General features: G+C 52.0%; 1 protein-coding gene across 2 annotated transcripts in view; it reads left to right on the top strand.

Moving 5' to 3' along the window:
* Window positions 1-16664, top strand: part of ANK1 (ankyrin 1) — a gene marked incomplete at both ends in the record, with an annotated part of 211426 nt that overhangs the window by 131130 nt on the left and 63632 nt on the right. For both annotated transcript variants that reach the window (XM_082863943.1, XM_082863942.1), the window contains 4 exons: window positions 9760-9858; window positions 13772-13870; window positions 14415-14513; window positions 15501-15686. In XM_082863943.1, the coding sequence (XP_082720069.1) occupies window positions 9760-9858; window positions 13772-13870; window positions 14415-14513; window positions 15501-15686 (483 nt within the window). The remainder of the gene's footprint in view (window positions 1-9759; window positions 9859-13771; window positions 13871-14414; window positions 14514-15500; window positions 15687-16664) is intronic.

Genomic DNA, 16664 nt, shown 5'->3' with positions numbered 1-16664 from the left:
ATTCACAGGCTGAGGCCTGGCAGGTGAAGTGACATGTCTAGACATCAGGAGGACAGTTTAGAGGGCCTCGTCCCGTGTCCGACGTTCTTGCCTCTAAACCCCACTGCCCTGCTTCTGAAGAGCTGGTTCTTTTTATCCTGTTAAAGGAATGCTGAGATCTCGGACGTGGATTCTCTTTCTAGTCCACAGGAGATATTCTTAGCTGCTGAGCTGAATTTTAGAGTCCCGTTAGTCCCGTTGTCTCATTAACCTGAGCTCACACTTTCCTCTGTGTCCCCAAGGGCCTCCAGCCCCTGCGGCCGCTGGGCTGCTGAGTACAAGGAAGCTGCCCAGGTGTGTGCGGAGAGGAGAGGGAAGGGGACCGGGTCAAGGCATCTCCCTCCGAAGCTCCCAAAGACGTGTGGGTTTCTGGTTTTTTCTTTCTTTTCTTTTTTTCTTAAGATAATGAAAGCACTCAAGTGTTTTTCTACTTGTGAATGTCCAGTAACCTCTAAATCGTAAGCGCTGCCTGGGTAAGGAGGTAAACTTCGATTGTAATGGAGCAGAGCAGGGGCACGTGCAGAGCTGGTCCTGCCTTTCCCTCTGACTGTACGCCTTCCTCTCCGTTTCTGAGCTGCTTCTACCGTCCCCGGCCCTGGACCGGAGACAGGATGGCAAAGGAGACGAGGGCTGATTTCCCGCCAGGGTGACAGCAATCGCTTCAGCTCTTTCTGGCTTCCGATGTGTTAGACCCAGGGTCATATATTTTTAGCAGACCTTTCCCACCAAGCGGTCTCCAGGGAGCCACGTGATAGCCGGGTCAGAAGGAGGCTGCGGTGAGGTGTGGGGGGGCCCTGCCCTGCCCTCCTGTCCGCTGGTTCCCACGTGGGGCTTCGGCTGCTCTCCGGGGTTTCCAGCCTAGAACAGGCTTCTCAACTCCGGTAAAGGTCGCCCCTCGCGGGGCCTGTAAAATAGGAGGGATGTGCGTGCTCAGCCTCTCACTCTGGCTTTGATCCTTACACGCGCGGGAACCGCAACGGGCTGCCCATCCTCTCCCACCAGAGCCAGAGCCCAGAGTAACGCAGAGCTCTGCGTCCGCTTCTCTGACAACCTCTTCTACCCCTCCCACACGGCTCCTTCCTACCCCCCACTTGCTTTTTTAAAATTGTAACATTTCAAACCTATAGAAAATTTGCAAGAACTGTACAAAGAATCCCCACATCTCCCTCACCCAGATTCTCTGCGACCTTTCCTCTCTATTGATCTGTAATATGTACTACAGATGATGGAGTTCCCCGTCACCCCTAAACAATCGGTGCGTACCACCCAGTAGTCAGGACACAGAGTCTCTCCAAGAAGCCCCTCTGGGATCACTTGTCATGTCTTATCGGCCTCCTTCAACCTGGAATGCTTCCTCCGCCTTGGCCTGTTTCTACTCTTTCTGACCATCTTCCGTTCCATAGTTTGAACCTCAGCTGCGTCTGCTGATGTTTCCTGGTGACCAGGCAGAGGCAGGGCATTCCTAGCAGGATCCCATAGAAATCATGCTCCCTTTCCACTCCAAGGATGTTAGCCTTGATCACCTGCTGAAGTTGGTGTCTGCCAAGTTTTTCTACTGTGAAATCATCCATTTTTCCCTCTGTAGTTGATCAGTATTTTCTTGGGGAGGAATATTCCAATATAATGCCAATATCCTGTCCCTCATCAAACTCCCAGCCACCATTCCTGGCACATACACGGATGACCTCTGCCTGCATCACTACCACTATGGTGGTTCCAAGGAGTGATTCTCCATCTCCATCATTTCTTCTACGTTTATTAGCTGGCATTCCACTGAAGGACAAGCTTTCCCTTCTCCCTCATTGATTTGTTTTTTATTCATTACTTACTTATAATGAGTCTCTTCAGACTCATGGGTTCCTGTTTTATTTGATGCGTTGTAATCTGATACTCTCATGACTTATTTTGATGTTCAGATCTAAACCAGGCCATTGGCAGTCCTTTCAATAAGCGGGCTTCTGTGTTATGTGACGTGTTTGCATCATTCTTGATTTCCTTACTCTCTGGCATAAGTTATCCCAGTGGCATTTTGTACTTGCCCTGCCCCAGCCCTGGATCAGCCACTTTTCCGAGGCCCCCTGTTTCCTTTCAGTGGAGGCTGGTACGTAGACACCAAAATCTGATCACTCGGTGTGCCCACTGCTACTGCTAGTCGTGTGTGTACACACATCTGTAACTGTTTCTACATCTATCTGTGTGTGTATATTTTTAAAAACCCATGAGATCAAGCCAATACTTATAATCCTGGTCCAAGACCTCAGGGTTCTTCCCAGCCTTTCCTCTTTCCAGGTTTTAAATCCCTTCAGACAGTGAGAAATCTGACTTCCACGGATTCGCATCATCCTTAACATGTTTGTTTATTCGCTCGATGTGCCAACCTCCCAAGCACTCCAGAGCGGCCCCCTCCTCCCTCTCAGGTGCCTCTGCAGGGCACCCCTCCGGTTCACTGTCCTGCTTCCTCAGATGCCAGCGTCTTCCAGCTGAGAGGTGAGGGACGGGAACAAGAAGAGAAGGGAAGATGGGAAAACCCCTGTTCCCTTTTGATTTCATTTCTGTTTGGGCTGAAAATTTAATGCAGGCCATTTGAGGAGAGGACCCAAGATTTATATTGTTGTAGCAGTTTCTTTGCCAGCAGCTTCATTCATGCCCTCATGTCGTTGAGCCCAGAGTGACAGTCGCTCCATCTTTCCTTTCCCGTCACCTTTGTTGCTCGTCTTTCCCTCTGTCTTTGGTTTCCATGATCTCTGCCTTTCCTTCTTCCCTCCCTCTTTCTCTCTTTCTCATCAATTTCAGGATTCGGAGTCAGGATGGCAACCATTTCAGTCCTTTTCTCTCTCCATAGCCCTGTTTAGATTCTTATTTCCTACTCTGTTTCAGGGCTGCAGACCTGGAAATATGTAATGTCAGTGATCGTGCCCCACAGATAGGAACCAATAATAGAGCAAAGCTAGAGGTCACGAATGTACAGGCGGGTTGTTATTCGGGGAATTAAGCTTCTGTAACGTAGAGTATAATACTTGTCTTCCCTGGACAGATACAACAAGCTACTAGAGGATCCGGACTGGATGGGGAAGTAGCATATAAATATAAGAACTAGGTGCGTGATCCTCTGTGTATACCTCCTTGTCCTTTATGGGCGAGACCTTCACTCCTGGCTGACTGCCTGGGTAAAGTGGGTGTGGCCTGAAGGCAAGTTACCTAGAAACTACTCCCCCACTGCGTCTTGTTCCCCTCTGGGGCCCTCGGCTTCTTGGCCTTCTCTGCCGCTGCTGCTCTGGCTTATTCTTCCAGGACTCCACTCCTTTCCTTCCCCATCGAAGCCTCCCCTGCCCAAGGCTCCATAGCCTCTGTTAATAGGGCAGCCAATTAATCTGCTAAGCAGAGCCAATAACAGGGTAGTAGGTGCTTACGAATAAAAAGGCCATGCTTCCCAGCTGCTACAGGAGCACACACTGCTTAGCTCAAAGAAAGGGTGTAGGGGCTGGAATCATGAGGTTCAGGGGCTGTGGGGTGGCAGGGGCAGGTGGGCAGGAGGGTCCTCAGGACACAGCCTGAGGCTGCTCCAGGGCCACCTGTGTGTGTGTGCGTGAAATCACTGGGTGTGAGAAAAGGAGTGGAACGGAGCGTGTCCACACGAGAACGCCAGCAGCAGCCTTGGAGGTGTTCTTGGAGTTTTCAAAGAGGCAGAGGATCTCCGGACACCAAGGCCTCTCGGTTTGAAATCATCCTCTGCTCTGGACAGGATGAGAGTTTAATCTCCTGTGACACGTCTACTGGATTTGTACATTGAGAAATCAATTAGTGTAATTGGGGCAATCGGAGGCGTGAAACAGGGATCATTTACTGAGAACAAATGTCTGGAGTTGTCTGTTTTGCCAGTGGAATTTCTCACAGTTGGTACAAGAAAATACTCCAAATTAAATCATTCAGGCTGAATGAGACTTTAGTTTTCTTCTTCTTCTTCTTAAAAATGTTAAAAGAAACACGGCCTGGCTGAGATCTCCTCCCCTCCCATCAGACAGACGGCTGCTCAGAAGGGTCCTCTAGACTGACATTTTACCTGAAAAAAACAGAGCAAAGGCAGATGAGAAACTCCAGGTGTGCATGTTTGGCATGAACATTTTTGCCCCAAAGCTCCTAAAATGGTTGTCTGCCGTGTTAAGACCATGTGGGACGAGATCATATGGGACCAGGTGGCCTCAGGGGCTCAGGATAGGGAGTCTCTAGGATGTAAAAAGCTTCGGAGAACATTGCTCCCACCCTAACAGAGAGAGAAAAGCTTGGATAATCTACAGAATGACAGTGTTCCCTGAGCCCATCAGAGGGCTGAGGCCACAAGGCAATGGACGTTTAGCTGAATTCCAGAAAGCGCTGAGCCCTCCGGGGAGAGGGCCACCATTTCAGCTTTGGCAGAAGCAGGAGAGAAAAGCAGTTACCGTACAAGCCGAAGTCGTCACAGACTCCTGCAGGCCGGTGTGGCTTGAGTGTGTCTGGAGCCCCGGGCCTCCGCCAGGTGCTCCTGAGAAATAGTGAGGTAAATCAGGAGGCCAGAGGCCACCCATGGGCAGCACAGGAGAGCAGGTGGTGCCTGTGGCTGTGGGGTTGGGGTGTGGCCCCAGACTCTTCCCTTGTGTGAAGCCAAAACAGACCCTCTCCCCTTCAGACCTCAGGCAAAATCCCTTCTCCAGAGGGGGAGTAGTGGCAAACTCCCTCTGCCCCTGGGGAGGGTAGGAAACCTTCCAGCCCCAGGACAGGCAGAGACACAGTGCTGCTTCAGGAAAGGGGGAGGCACACCCCCTGTACTCCCAGGGAGGGCAGGAAGCATTTGGGACAAATAACTAACTGCCTTATACCACTAAAAAGCAGAGGTCTGCTGCCGCTGGGGGAGGAGCAAGGGAATCTCACTCAGCACCAAGTACAGAGACAAGGCAGGTTTTGCTGCTGCAGAGAAGAGGGGAAAAGTGATGAAAAAAAAATCCCACCTTTGAGGCCCAGGAGCAAAGCCTGCCTAAGACTGAAGCTGGAGCAGGACAAAAGAGAAGCTCTGCTCCTACCTTGAAACAAGGAAGAGCATAGGACTGCTGGCAGGGGGCAAGAGCATGGAGAAAGACCCCAACTGAGGCACAGGCAACATAAGGATGGCTGGAAGCTGAGCGGCAATCAGGATCACAGAACAACCCTCTGGCACCTTAGCTCCTACTCTGAGCTCCAGGTGACAGCAGCCTACCTCTGGAATAGTCTGAAGGCTGTGTGCACCCGTGGTAACCCAGACGCAGGTCAACTCCTGACTAGATTGACTCAGCCCCCATCCCCAGCCCTGTGCTAACAGCTTCACAGAAGCAGAGGCATGTCCATTTCCAGGCACAAATTATTTCAGCCTCTACTGCTCTTCTATATATAGTGTCTGGCATTCAATTAAAAATTACAATACACACAGTAAGAAAAAAACAACAACAAAGAATTGTCAAATAGACAAAGCAATCAACAGAACCAGACGTAGAGATGACCTGGATTTTGGAACTATCAGATGGACTTTGAAATAACTATGCTTAATATGTTAAAGGATCTAGTAGGAAAAGTGGACACTGTTCATGGACAGATAGGGGATTTCAGCAGAGAGATGGCAACTGTAAGAAAGAGCCCAATGAAATGCTAGAAATTTTTAAAAACTTTCATGGCAATGAGGAATTTCTTCAACAGGCTCCAGAGTAGACTGGACACAGCTGAGGAAAGAATCAAAGAACTTGAAGACATGTCGGTAGAAATGATCAAAATTGAAACAAAAAATAGAAAAAGAGTGATGAAAGAAAAACGGAAAAGAGCAGTCAAGGGCTGTGGAACAAAATCAGTTAGTCTAACATGTGCGTAACTGGAGACGCAGAAGCAGGTGTCTTCGGGAAGAAGAATGTGGCAAGCTGGCATGTTCCTGAGAAAAGCGTGTGGTTAAAAAAAATGCCCACAAGTAGCTACTGCTTTGCTCCCTAGCTTCTAATTTAGCTGAAGAAGTTCCTCTATTATCCCTCCACCTCCTTCTTGTTTATCTTCTACACCCAGTTATTTGGGGGAGGAAATATGTGATTTCTCCCCGTAATCCCCCTCAGTATTCTGTCTGCCATTCAGCGTGGAGTGGAGTGGCTGTCAAGTTAGCGGGACTAGCTGAAAAGGTGCGAGGAAGATTCAGCGGCCTGCCTTTTACTCTTAGCCAATAACTTAAACTTGATTTGACTCAAACACACCACACGGATCCTGATTTTAAAGAGGTGGTAGATTGCAGTTCGTCTCTGTCCATAGTTTTAGTTAAGAACGAGTAGCTCCCAGAATTTGCACCCCTCCCCACTTCAGATCTGAGCAATAACAAGTCTGCTTAAAGAAAAAGAAAGTATGAAATGTAGTATTTATCCATGAAACGCTCTTTGGAAATACTGGAAGTGGTCTCCTGCCTAGACTAGTTATGCCTCTAATAAGACAGTTGTACAAGCTCCTTTGGGTACATATGCCCTAAACTTGTGTTCAGGCTTTCAGCGACTTCAGCTGCTGGATGTGGCCATCCATCCATCTGCTGAGGCCAGTTGCTGGAGAAAACTTGCTGCAGTGGGTCTGGATGTTTGTACGGTCCTGGAATCCAGATGCTTCATGGAAGAAAGAGGAGGGCCCTTGATGAGAAGGGCCGGGAGCATAGTTTCTAAAACCTGAGCTCATGGGTTTAGAATTTAAACTCAGACATGTTTAAACTCACGTTGCCATTGTTAATGGACTTGCACCCCTGGCTGTGTGCAGACTGCCCCGAAAAGCCCTCTGCGAAGCTTTCCTGACCCCTTAACCAAGCAGCTCCTTTCTCCTCTGTGCTACTTTCAGTCTTCTACCTGCATTTTGGGCGTTTTTCACGTGATTTTGCATTTATTGTTATGCATCTCCTTTCTGTCTTAAACTGAGTTCTTTGAGGGTCAGGGTTTGTGTTTCAGGCATCCCTAGCGTAGGGCCAGGCACAGAACAGCTTCTCAGTAAACGTTTGCTGAAGCGGATTTAGTGCCTGCTCGGCGTGAGGTAACCGTAGTTGGGACAGGAGTTTGTCATAGCCGTGCCCCTGTGTGATTTTGTTCTGCACTAGATTCCTGGGTCTTCTTGCACACCCGTCATAGCTGTGCCACATGGGCTTCTTCTGTGGCCCTGGTGAGGGAGTTGGATTCAGATCATCACAGTAATGGACTTGGAAGTAACTTAGTGTGACTATGTTGGAAACAAATCAAAGATAAAGTAAGAAAAATAAAGTCGTAAAGAAGAAAGAGATCTTTGAACCAGGATCCGAGGTGGAAGCTGAGTAAAACTATTAGAGACACAGATCTATTGATATTTAGACGGTCCCTTGCCTTCTGCCGGAGTTCAGCTTTGGGAGGGGGTATGTGACCCAGGGAGGGAAGCAGAGGGGCTTCCTAGGGACCAGGGCAGCGAGTAAAATCCTGGGGACCACCTACAGCGGTCGTGACCAGTCCCACACGGATGGTTATGGTGACGGAGCAGTCCCTCTAAGCTGCCTGGTAATCACAAAGGGAACCTGTGCTTTCATCAGCTGATGAAAAGAAACATACCATTTCCTCGGGTTAAAAAAAAGCCCCAAACTCTTTCTTCCTGGGGCATCCAGGTTGGTTCTATATGTGGCTGTGACCTAGAAAGGCTGTGTGACCTGAACCAATCATTTGACTTCTCTGGGCCTTGGTTTCCTCAGCATTCAGGGATCTCCAATAACCCTTTGGACGCCAGCATCCTCTGGGCAGACTGTGTGTCTAGAATCCCTGTGGATTGAGATCCTGACTCTGGCTCCAAAGAGCAGGGACAGCCACCCCTGGGGTGTTAGCAGCAAACATCAGTGTTTTCCTTGTAGACTGGCCACTTCCCCAGCTTTGAGGCATTCAGGACCAACGACTGCTCCTGGAAAGTGACTGCACCCCCCCGGGAGCGCTGAAAGCCCCGCGGTCAGCACACGCACGCTCGAAGCCCCAGCCGAGTCCCCTGCAGTGAGCAGACTGTGACTCCCACAGTGGTATGCCCGCCCGGATTCCCACATGACCACAGGGTGCCTGCGCTCAGCGCCCAGAACCTTCCAGACAAGGCGCTGCTGGGTGTGAAGAGGGGATTGCAGATGGCAGCGCTGGGGAAGGAGGGGCTCCCTCCGGTGCAGACCCTTCCCCAGGGTACAGTCAGGACGCAAAGCTGGAGAGAGTGGCTCCAGGCCCCCCGAGCGGGTCGCCTGACAAAGGCTTTTCTGCAAGTTTGTATTTTGCAGAATGATTTGAGGGGAACTGGCTTCAGCCCCGAGCTCCTCCCCTCCCTCAGATTCCTGCAGTCACAGACCTGCTGTCTTGCCTTCAACCACTTTCTCCCTTTCTGTTATCAGAACGGGCTCTGACCTCGCCTTTATCTGATAAACTCATTCACACTGGGGTGTGGATTACTCACACCGCTTTGGACCCTACATTTTCACGGTGTCCAAAGTCTGCAGAGGAAGAAATCTAACGGAGATTTTCAGGCATTGGCGAGAGGAAATATTGCAGCGGGCTCTCCCATCCCCTCCACATACACCCACCCTGGCAAGGCTGGCTGTGCTGACGGGAGAAGATTTGGCCAGCTGTACTCTGTGGGTTTGGGGCGCAGGGCGGGTCCAATCTAAATAGGAAGTAGGTAAAGTTCCCTTCAAGCCTACTCTGGGCTGTTCTCTGACACCCAAGGCACCAGTTATATTTGCCCTGTCCAAGGCCCCCGACGTAAAGAGGGTCTTATACGTGTTCCATTCTCCCATCATGAGGCACCTGTGTCGCGTTACAGCAGTAATCACTCAGTACTTTCCAGTGCTGGTTTTAGCAAAGCAATAGGGCTAATCTGTTAATGGGTTAATGCACTAGAACTGCCAGGCAGAATATTTGTGTTTTAATTGGAATCTCCTGAAAATGATGCCCTGATACAAAGGGAGAGTGGGAGTTTCAGGACCCCATGGTGGGGCTGCAGAGATATTGGGTGAGCCAGGGACCCCTCCATTCACACCATCAGGAACCAACCCCTCCGTCTTGGTGATGAGGGTCTTTCTTATCAGCCAGAGCCCACGGTGGCCCTGGGCTCCCCCCCGAAAGGGGACGTGGGAGAACAGAGTTGACCAGCAGAGGAGACAGGAAGGAGGAGATGGGAAGAGGGGAGATTGCTGGTGGAGAGGGAGCAGGGTGGAGATCACTGACTGATGAAAATCATTCTCTGTGCGGAGCCGAGATCTACTTCTCCGTTGGAACTGAAAGCTAGTTCCATCGTGTAGTCAGTTATTTGTGTTCTGAGTAGCTCTCTTTGAAGGCGGCTTTTGCCAGAAAGTTTCAAGACATCTAAGTGCAAGGGTCAGAAGGGTCTGAAGCAGGAGGGGACCAGTGAGCTTGCGCTGGCTGCTTTCTTTAGAGCCCGGGCGGCTGGAACTTTAACTACCCAGTGAGAGTTCTGCTTTTGTGGACTTGATGATTGACCCTGGAAAATGTTTGCTTGTTTTTTTTCCCCTAACATTTAACTGTCAGACAAGCTTTGGTCACAGGCTGGCTCTGCCCTGCGCCTATGTTGACACCACTCGGGGTCTCGCCTTCGGGCCCTTTGCACGGCCCCTCGCGGTCAGGGGCCTTGGTCCAGCCGCCTGGACCAGCAGGACGCACGGACCCTCTAACCCCGCCGTCCCTGCCTCTCTGCTCTTCACAGAATGGGCTGAACGGCTTGCATCTCGCCTCTAAAGAAGGCCACGTGAAGATGGTGGTCGAACTTCTGCACAAAGAGATCATCCTGGAAACGACAACCAAGGTACGTCTCTTGGTAGCGGGGGGTGGGGGGTGGGGCGGGAGGTTTCCATCAAAATTCACATATCGTACCAAACCCTAAAGACATAGAAACCAGCCCTTCATGACAGAATCCCAAGCCTGCTTCTGAACTCCTCTCATCCTTCCAGTCACTTCCTAGCCCTGTGAGCCCCTGAAGTCACCTGAAAAACACAGGACCCCATTTCCACAAGGATTCAGGGGGCCTTTATCCTCATCACTCGACTGTAAATCTAAAAATAAAACCCTTTGCCCAATGGCTTCATGCTTTCCCAAGCTAAGAGGTCCACGGGCAGGTGCCTTGGGTCCAAATCCTCGCTGAGATGTTTCATACTCTGTGACCTGAAGCAAGTCACTCAGCCAGTGAGAAGCCTCAGTTTACTCATCTTTAAAATGGAGATTATAATATGTAGTTGCAGGATTGGTATGAAAATCAAATGTGGTAGTGAATATATAATGCCTATATAGGAAGAAATCAATAAATATTGGTGACTATGTCGTTCATGAGGGCTGTGGAAGAGTCCTTCTCCACATCCTTCTCCAACCCTGAGTCTTCCTTGGTCAGCCCCAAACCCATTTCCTCTCCTTACTGGGTCCCTTGAACAGTGAACAGTGTTCTGTTTACTCCAAGCATTTGTGTGATGTCATACCTCTCACAGCAGGACGGTTCTCCCCAAAGCAGTAGATTATAAACACCAGTGACTTAAGTCCAGAAACTGCAGTCATGAAATTGATGCACCTACATGTTGCAAAATCAGTTTCATTTCTTCTGCATCTTATTTGTTTACTAAGCAACAAGCAGCCAGCATTTAAAAACAAACAAAATGAAACCAAAAGAATCACCTCTGTTTACCGTGTCAAGTACTGTTTCCTCTTCTCCCCCTTCCTTTGGTGCATCCCACGGTTTTCTTCCTGGGCTGGTCCCTGCAGCCTCTTATTTTCCATTTGCTGTTTATTCAGCGTGGTCTCGCGCACAGCCCCGATTTCAGTTCCATGCAGCAAACATTTTACCACCTTGTGAGCAGAGAACCAGAAGAACAACAGGTAGAGAACAGATATAATTTATGGTTATGAAGTGAACTTCCAAAATATTATGAAGGTAGACTCATCTCTCGAGGGAAAATTCTGTAATTTTCATGTCGTTTCCCAAAGGTGAAAAGATCTCACAGATGAAATAGACTGATTTGCTCTTTCTGAACGTGTACAGAGCATTTTTTTTCTAACCCCATGACAAATACCAATTGTTTCCACCCGGCTTCTTCTGCGGATGAAAGGGACGTGGTTATTTCTCATTCGATGCTGTCAGCTGCCTGGCCGCAAGCATGGTACCATCTGACGGGCTGTGGTGGCCAGAGTGGCTGTCCTCCCCCTGGCATCCCCACAAGAGCTGCAGAAACACTACGCTTCAGCACGTTTACTCTCTCCGAATTTCCCCCTTGGATCGGTATTCTGCAAGCGAACGCTTGGTGTGTCTCTGTTATTTATAGAAATTGTATAAGCCAACGTGGTTTCTGAGGGCCCAACAGAGGGAGGAAAAAAAGGGTGAAGCTGAAACCGTGGGCAAAGCAAGAGCCACAACAGATTGGGGAATTGTAACGGGTCTCGCAAGCAGGAGCGAGATTAAAAAAAGACAAGCCTAAAAAGCCAAAACCAATATAGGTTCCTAAACCGTGCTTAGAAAATTTAAAAGCGTGAAACAAATGCATTCTTTGCCTCCCCCTGCACCCCCCTCCCCACCCAGGCACTCACTCAGCACCCACTGCAGCCACCCTCCCTGCCGTGAGCTCTGGGACTCCCTGGAAATGGAGAAATTGGGTCTTTGTGGATCCAAATATAGCTAAGTACTTTTTCCTGCTTCTTTGAGGGCACGTTCCTTCATGCTGCGGGAGGAGCAGAAAAAAACCATCTCCCTGTGACTCCGGACCTGAGGCTGGGGGTCTTCTTGAGCCTTGCGGCGCGTGCATGTGTGTGTGGAGGGGGGCATACATTCCTCACCAGGGCTGCTCTCAGCCCAGGTTCTGAAGACGTCACGGGCTGAGTCCCACGGCCAGGCCTCCACATCTCTCCCTGGCCAGCTTCCCTCCACGTGGGTTTATACGGGGCGAGTCCTGTCGTCGTGGGATTTCAGGCAGGAAGGGGCAGACGGAAGGAAATGTTTGAAATTCCCTTCTCGAGCTGGCCCAGTGCCTGACACACACGTGCTCAGCGTGTGGTGAGTGGATGGATGGACACGGCATGCCTCCTTCTAGGTGGGGAGGCGTGGAGGTCTGAGTCCTGATTTCTAGAGAAGGTTCTGGTGCCAGCAGCCCTGTTCCACTTGGTACAGCGAGTGAGTTGGACCCAGGTGCCAAGGTGTCTAAGTGGAGGCTCTTCTGACTTCGAAGGAAAAAAGATCACTTAGCATCTTTATACTCATTTCTGACACTTATTCTCTGATGGATATTTGAGGAAGAACCCTTCTGCTTATCAAGTGGGACTTAAGGAGAAATCAGAAAGACACATTTGGGAGGTAACGAGAGGACCCTCCTGCTTGAAACAGGCCACGCTTTAGAGACAGAAACATGAGCCCTGGGGCACCGGGTGTCCCTGTGATGCTCAGACCCCCTGGGGGAGGCGCTTGGCTCCCAGTGGCCGGTGGCCCCAGCGCACAGACTAGATTTGAAGTCCCTGTTTGGTGGGTTTCCTGAGATGGATTGGCAAGTGTTCATGTAGTTTAGTTAAAAACTATATGCCGTCTGAACTAGAAAACGTGAGGTCGTGTGAGATCTGTGCGCCTTAAGTAGCAGAGGGACAGATGGGTCCAGCTGTGGTCCCTGTTTGATGGACATTGTCAAGTGGGCCTGCCCCGCCTGCCCCTCCCGGAGCAGGGATGCCCGTGGGATCACGTCGGGGAGAGGGACTTGGGAGGGAGGCAGGAAGGAGCCTGGCAGGGAGGCGCATCCTGGAAACGGAAGCCACCTGCCGGACCTGAGCCCGCCCATCCAGGAAGTGCTGTTAAATGCCTAGGATGGACCCAAACAAGAAACCTCCCACGTCCCCGCCACTACCACCACCTTCAGAGCCTGCCTGGTGTCTTAGTCTCTGTTACCAGTTCTCAGCTTCTGAAAAGTTTACCGTAAAACAGCTGTGCATTTCATTTGCTTCTAATGTTTCTTCTCTCCGGCCTTCCTCTCCTCTCCGACTTGGTGAACTCTGACTCACTGTATTTTACTTATTCATATTCTTCCTTTGTGTTTTCCTCTGCCAGGTTCTATTCTGTTTATTTTTCCGCACTTGGCTTTATATTTTTCTTTTCTTCTACGTACATTATATAGTTCCTTTTACTAACCCTCCCCCCAACTCCTTTACCTATTTCTGCCCTTCCCGCTTCTATCTGATGCTTGACTGCCCCTCACCCCGTGCCCCCTTTGGTCCAGCCTTTGGCCGGTGCGTGTTGCTGTAATGGCGCGCGAGAGCTGGGCCCGCGGGATCTGTGGCCTCCTTTTCCCTGGAGCTCGGGGCCTCCGCCCCGTCCTGCAGGGCCACAGCCTGGGAGGAGCCGGACGTCCAAGGAGTCAGCTGGCCTGGCAGCCCTTCCGCAGGGAAGGGGAATCCTGACTGCCCGTCGGCCGATGTCGGGACGCCGAGCCCAAGAGCAGCAGATCCGTGCTGAGAAGTTGGCGTTCTTGTTCTGGGGCATTCTTTTTTCAGGAGAACGGAGAGAACTTCCCTCCCTGGGTTTCCAGGGCTGTTCATGATGTCTGATGGGTCAGGCACACAAGTGTGTGTGGTCCACCCCTTGGGGCCATAAAGGAAGCCCGCTGCCTCCCCGCAGACGACACCCTTATCCCACACCTGTGACAGCCCTGTACCTGTGATGGGCCCCTGGGAACCTCCTGTCTTCCCTCCCCGTGTTTCAGAAGGGGAACACGGCGCTGCACATCGCCGCCCTGGCGGGTCAGGACCAGGTGGTGCGGGAGCTCGTCAACTATGGCGCCAACGTCAACGCCCAGTCACAGGTGATGCTCAGGGCCCCGGGCGGTGGGGCTGCCCGAACCCTTCACCCGGGTGGACACGCTGTGTGGCGGAGTCCAAATGTATTCAAATGTCTCCAAGCACCTTCTTGCTTTTTCCTGCTTCACGGTGGACGTTCTAAGCACGATGGGGTGGGTCATCGTGGACCCCGTCTCTGTTCCTTTAGCTGAATAATGTATTTAGTTGTGGCTCATCTGTGCATGGGGGGGACGTGAGGGGGGATGAGGAAAGGAGTGAAATTAGCGGGGGGTGGGTGTGCGGAAGAGGCTGACCATCCTGGGAGGGGTGGGAGCAGACTTCTGGAGAGGATCACCCCCACCTGGTGGCCTTTTGAAGTAACCCCGCTACGCCACTGCAGAGTGTCCGTGTGTTTTTATAGCTGGAGACACAGGTGGGGATGTTGCCACAAGGGCTGGGTGGAAACAGGTTGCAGGGAGAGCTGTCTGCGAGTTTGGAGGATCCTGCATTGGTTTTAGCGTCTGTCACTAACGTGGGTGAAGGCCAATGGCTTTTTCTCTTGGCCTACAGAAAGGCTTTACACCCCTGTACATGGCAGCACAAGAGAATCACTTGGAGGTGGTTAAGTTTTTGCTGGAAAACGGAGCTAATCAGAATGTAGCCACAGAAGTAAGTACCTTGGGGACGCGGCCTCACGGCTAAATGTCTCTTGGGGGGAGGACACGGTCCCAGGGGAGTGTGTTCCTGGGACATGGCTTGGGATACATTCTCTGCCGTGATCAATGTCCTGGGTGCTGTTGGACCCTGCACGGGGGCAAGAGACAAAGTTATGGCCATTGAGGGATGCCCAGACACGTGCCAGAGAAGTGACAGCAGGGGTGAGCCTGTCATTCCCACCGTGACAAACACTGGAGGCCGGGCTGGGGTGGGAGGCGTGCGCGCACACGTGTGTGTGTGTGTGTGTGTGCGTGCGCGCGCACGTGTGGGTGACAGGTCTGCCTAGGACCTTAATGAGAAAGGCTCTTGCCGGGAACCCACATACACTCTTGGACAAGTCACTCGACCCTGAGTTTTGTCACAGGTGAAATGATGAAATCGGACTAGATGGAACCGAAGCTTCTCTTGACTCTTAGCATCAGATGACATCACTTTGCCAGTTCAGGGGGCCCTGTGCCCCTAGCACACACCGAGGAGATTAATAACAGTAGCTCACAACTGAAACCTCGGTGCCTGGTGTGGTTTCCAGCGTTTGGTAGGCGTTCAATAATACTTGTGAGATGAATGAAGGAATGTTGGTCGGCCGTCAGTTCACGGCACTGTCCTGACACCGGGTGATGGGGTGAGAGGGAGGCAAAGAGACAGGGCAGTAAAACTCTCATCAACGCTCCGACTAGGAGCACGTCCTAAAGGAAAAGTTAAATGTGCGCCAAAGGGAAATTCCTGGAGGTGCTGTGAGACGGCAAGGAACGAAAGCAGGGCCAGGAGCGGCGTCAGGGAGGAGGTGGCATCTCAGCCGAGCTCGCAGGCTGTGGAGGAGGGAGGTCTTCTCGGGCACAGGGCAAGAGCCCTGAGCTTGAAAGCGCGTGTCCTGCCCTGAGGACCGAGTGGTCAGGACGGTCAGAGCAAACGGTCTCTCCTCTCCCCCTCCCCGGTCAGGACGGCTTCACCCCTCTGGCCGTGGCCCTGCAGCAGGGCCATGAGAACGTGGTGGCGCACCTCATCAACTACGGGACGAAGGGGAAGGTGCGCCTGCCGGCCCTGCACATCGCGGCCCGCAACGATGACACGCGGACGGCCGCGGTGCTGCTGCAGAACGACCCCAACCCCGACGTGCTTTCTAAGGTGAGGCGGCCGGCGGGGCCGGGATCATGCCGGGGCCCGGACCCGGGGCCCTCGGGGTCTCCACCGATTCCGGCAGTTACCTGGAACCAGCCAGACCACAGAAGCTCCAGCGTGCACCCCAAGTACCCGCCCCGTTGCGCCCGCCGTTCCACTAGCCAGCTGAGAGCCACAGGGGATGCCCCCCTTTAAGCCCCCGGGCAATGCTGAAGGACGTGTGCTCGCTGTGGCTCCAGGTCACCCAGAACAGCGTCCAGGCGGGGCAGGAGGGGCCTCTGGCCAGAGGAGGACTTTGCAGTCCATGCCCCCCACCCAGGTGGTGTTCTAGAAGTTTATTCCAGCTCTTTTCCCAGCTTCCCCCCGGTTGGAGGGAGGGAGGGAAGGGTTCCCACATGGAGATGGGACCGGAGAGGGGCCTCCCAGGGGCCTGGACAGCCCGCCATCTGCACACGCTGTCTGATGTTTTCACTACCTGTAAGTTTAGACTTAACATCTAAACTTAACGTCTCCCTCCCGCTGCGAATGCACTTGCACTGAGTCAGTCACACAGGCCCCTGCCCCATAGTCAGGGGGTTCCGCCAGGAAAGCTGCTGCCTGGATTGTTAGGCGTGGTCGGGGGTTAGGAGCAGAAGGATGACAAGGGACCCACCGAGGGTCAAAGGGCCACCCAGCTGGCCACCCAGGGGCCACCGCACCCCTATGGGGGCTGGAACCGTCCCGAGGATTAAGGTCATGGACCCCATAACACTTCTCACTCATTCATTAAAATCTCTTCAGAAGTAACCATTCAGAGGAACAGGCCCTGCCTGCCGGGTGGGAGGCGACCCTGGTCCATGGTTTGTCCATGTGAACCACGGAGACTGGGTGTCCCCAGAGGTAGCACCTCACTTTTGGATGTAATTGCCGTGGGACATCTCTTGACCCCTTCCTTCTGAATCTGCCTGCTGTGTGAGGTCCTCTGGTCCTGCCAGCTTTTCAGAA

Source organism: Leucopleurus acutus (assembly GCF_964270905.1).
Source record: "Leucopleurus acutus genome assembly, chromosome: 21".
Classification (NCBI taxonomy): domain Eukaryota; kingdom Metazoa; phylum Chordata; class Mammalia; order Artiodactyla; family Delphinidae; genus Leucopleurus; species Leucopleurus acutus.
This window is presented reverse-complemented; position numbering and strand designations above follow the sequence as displayed.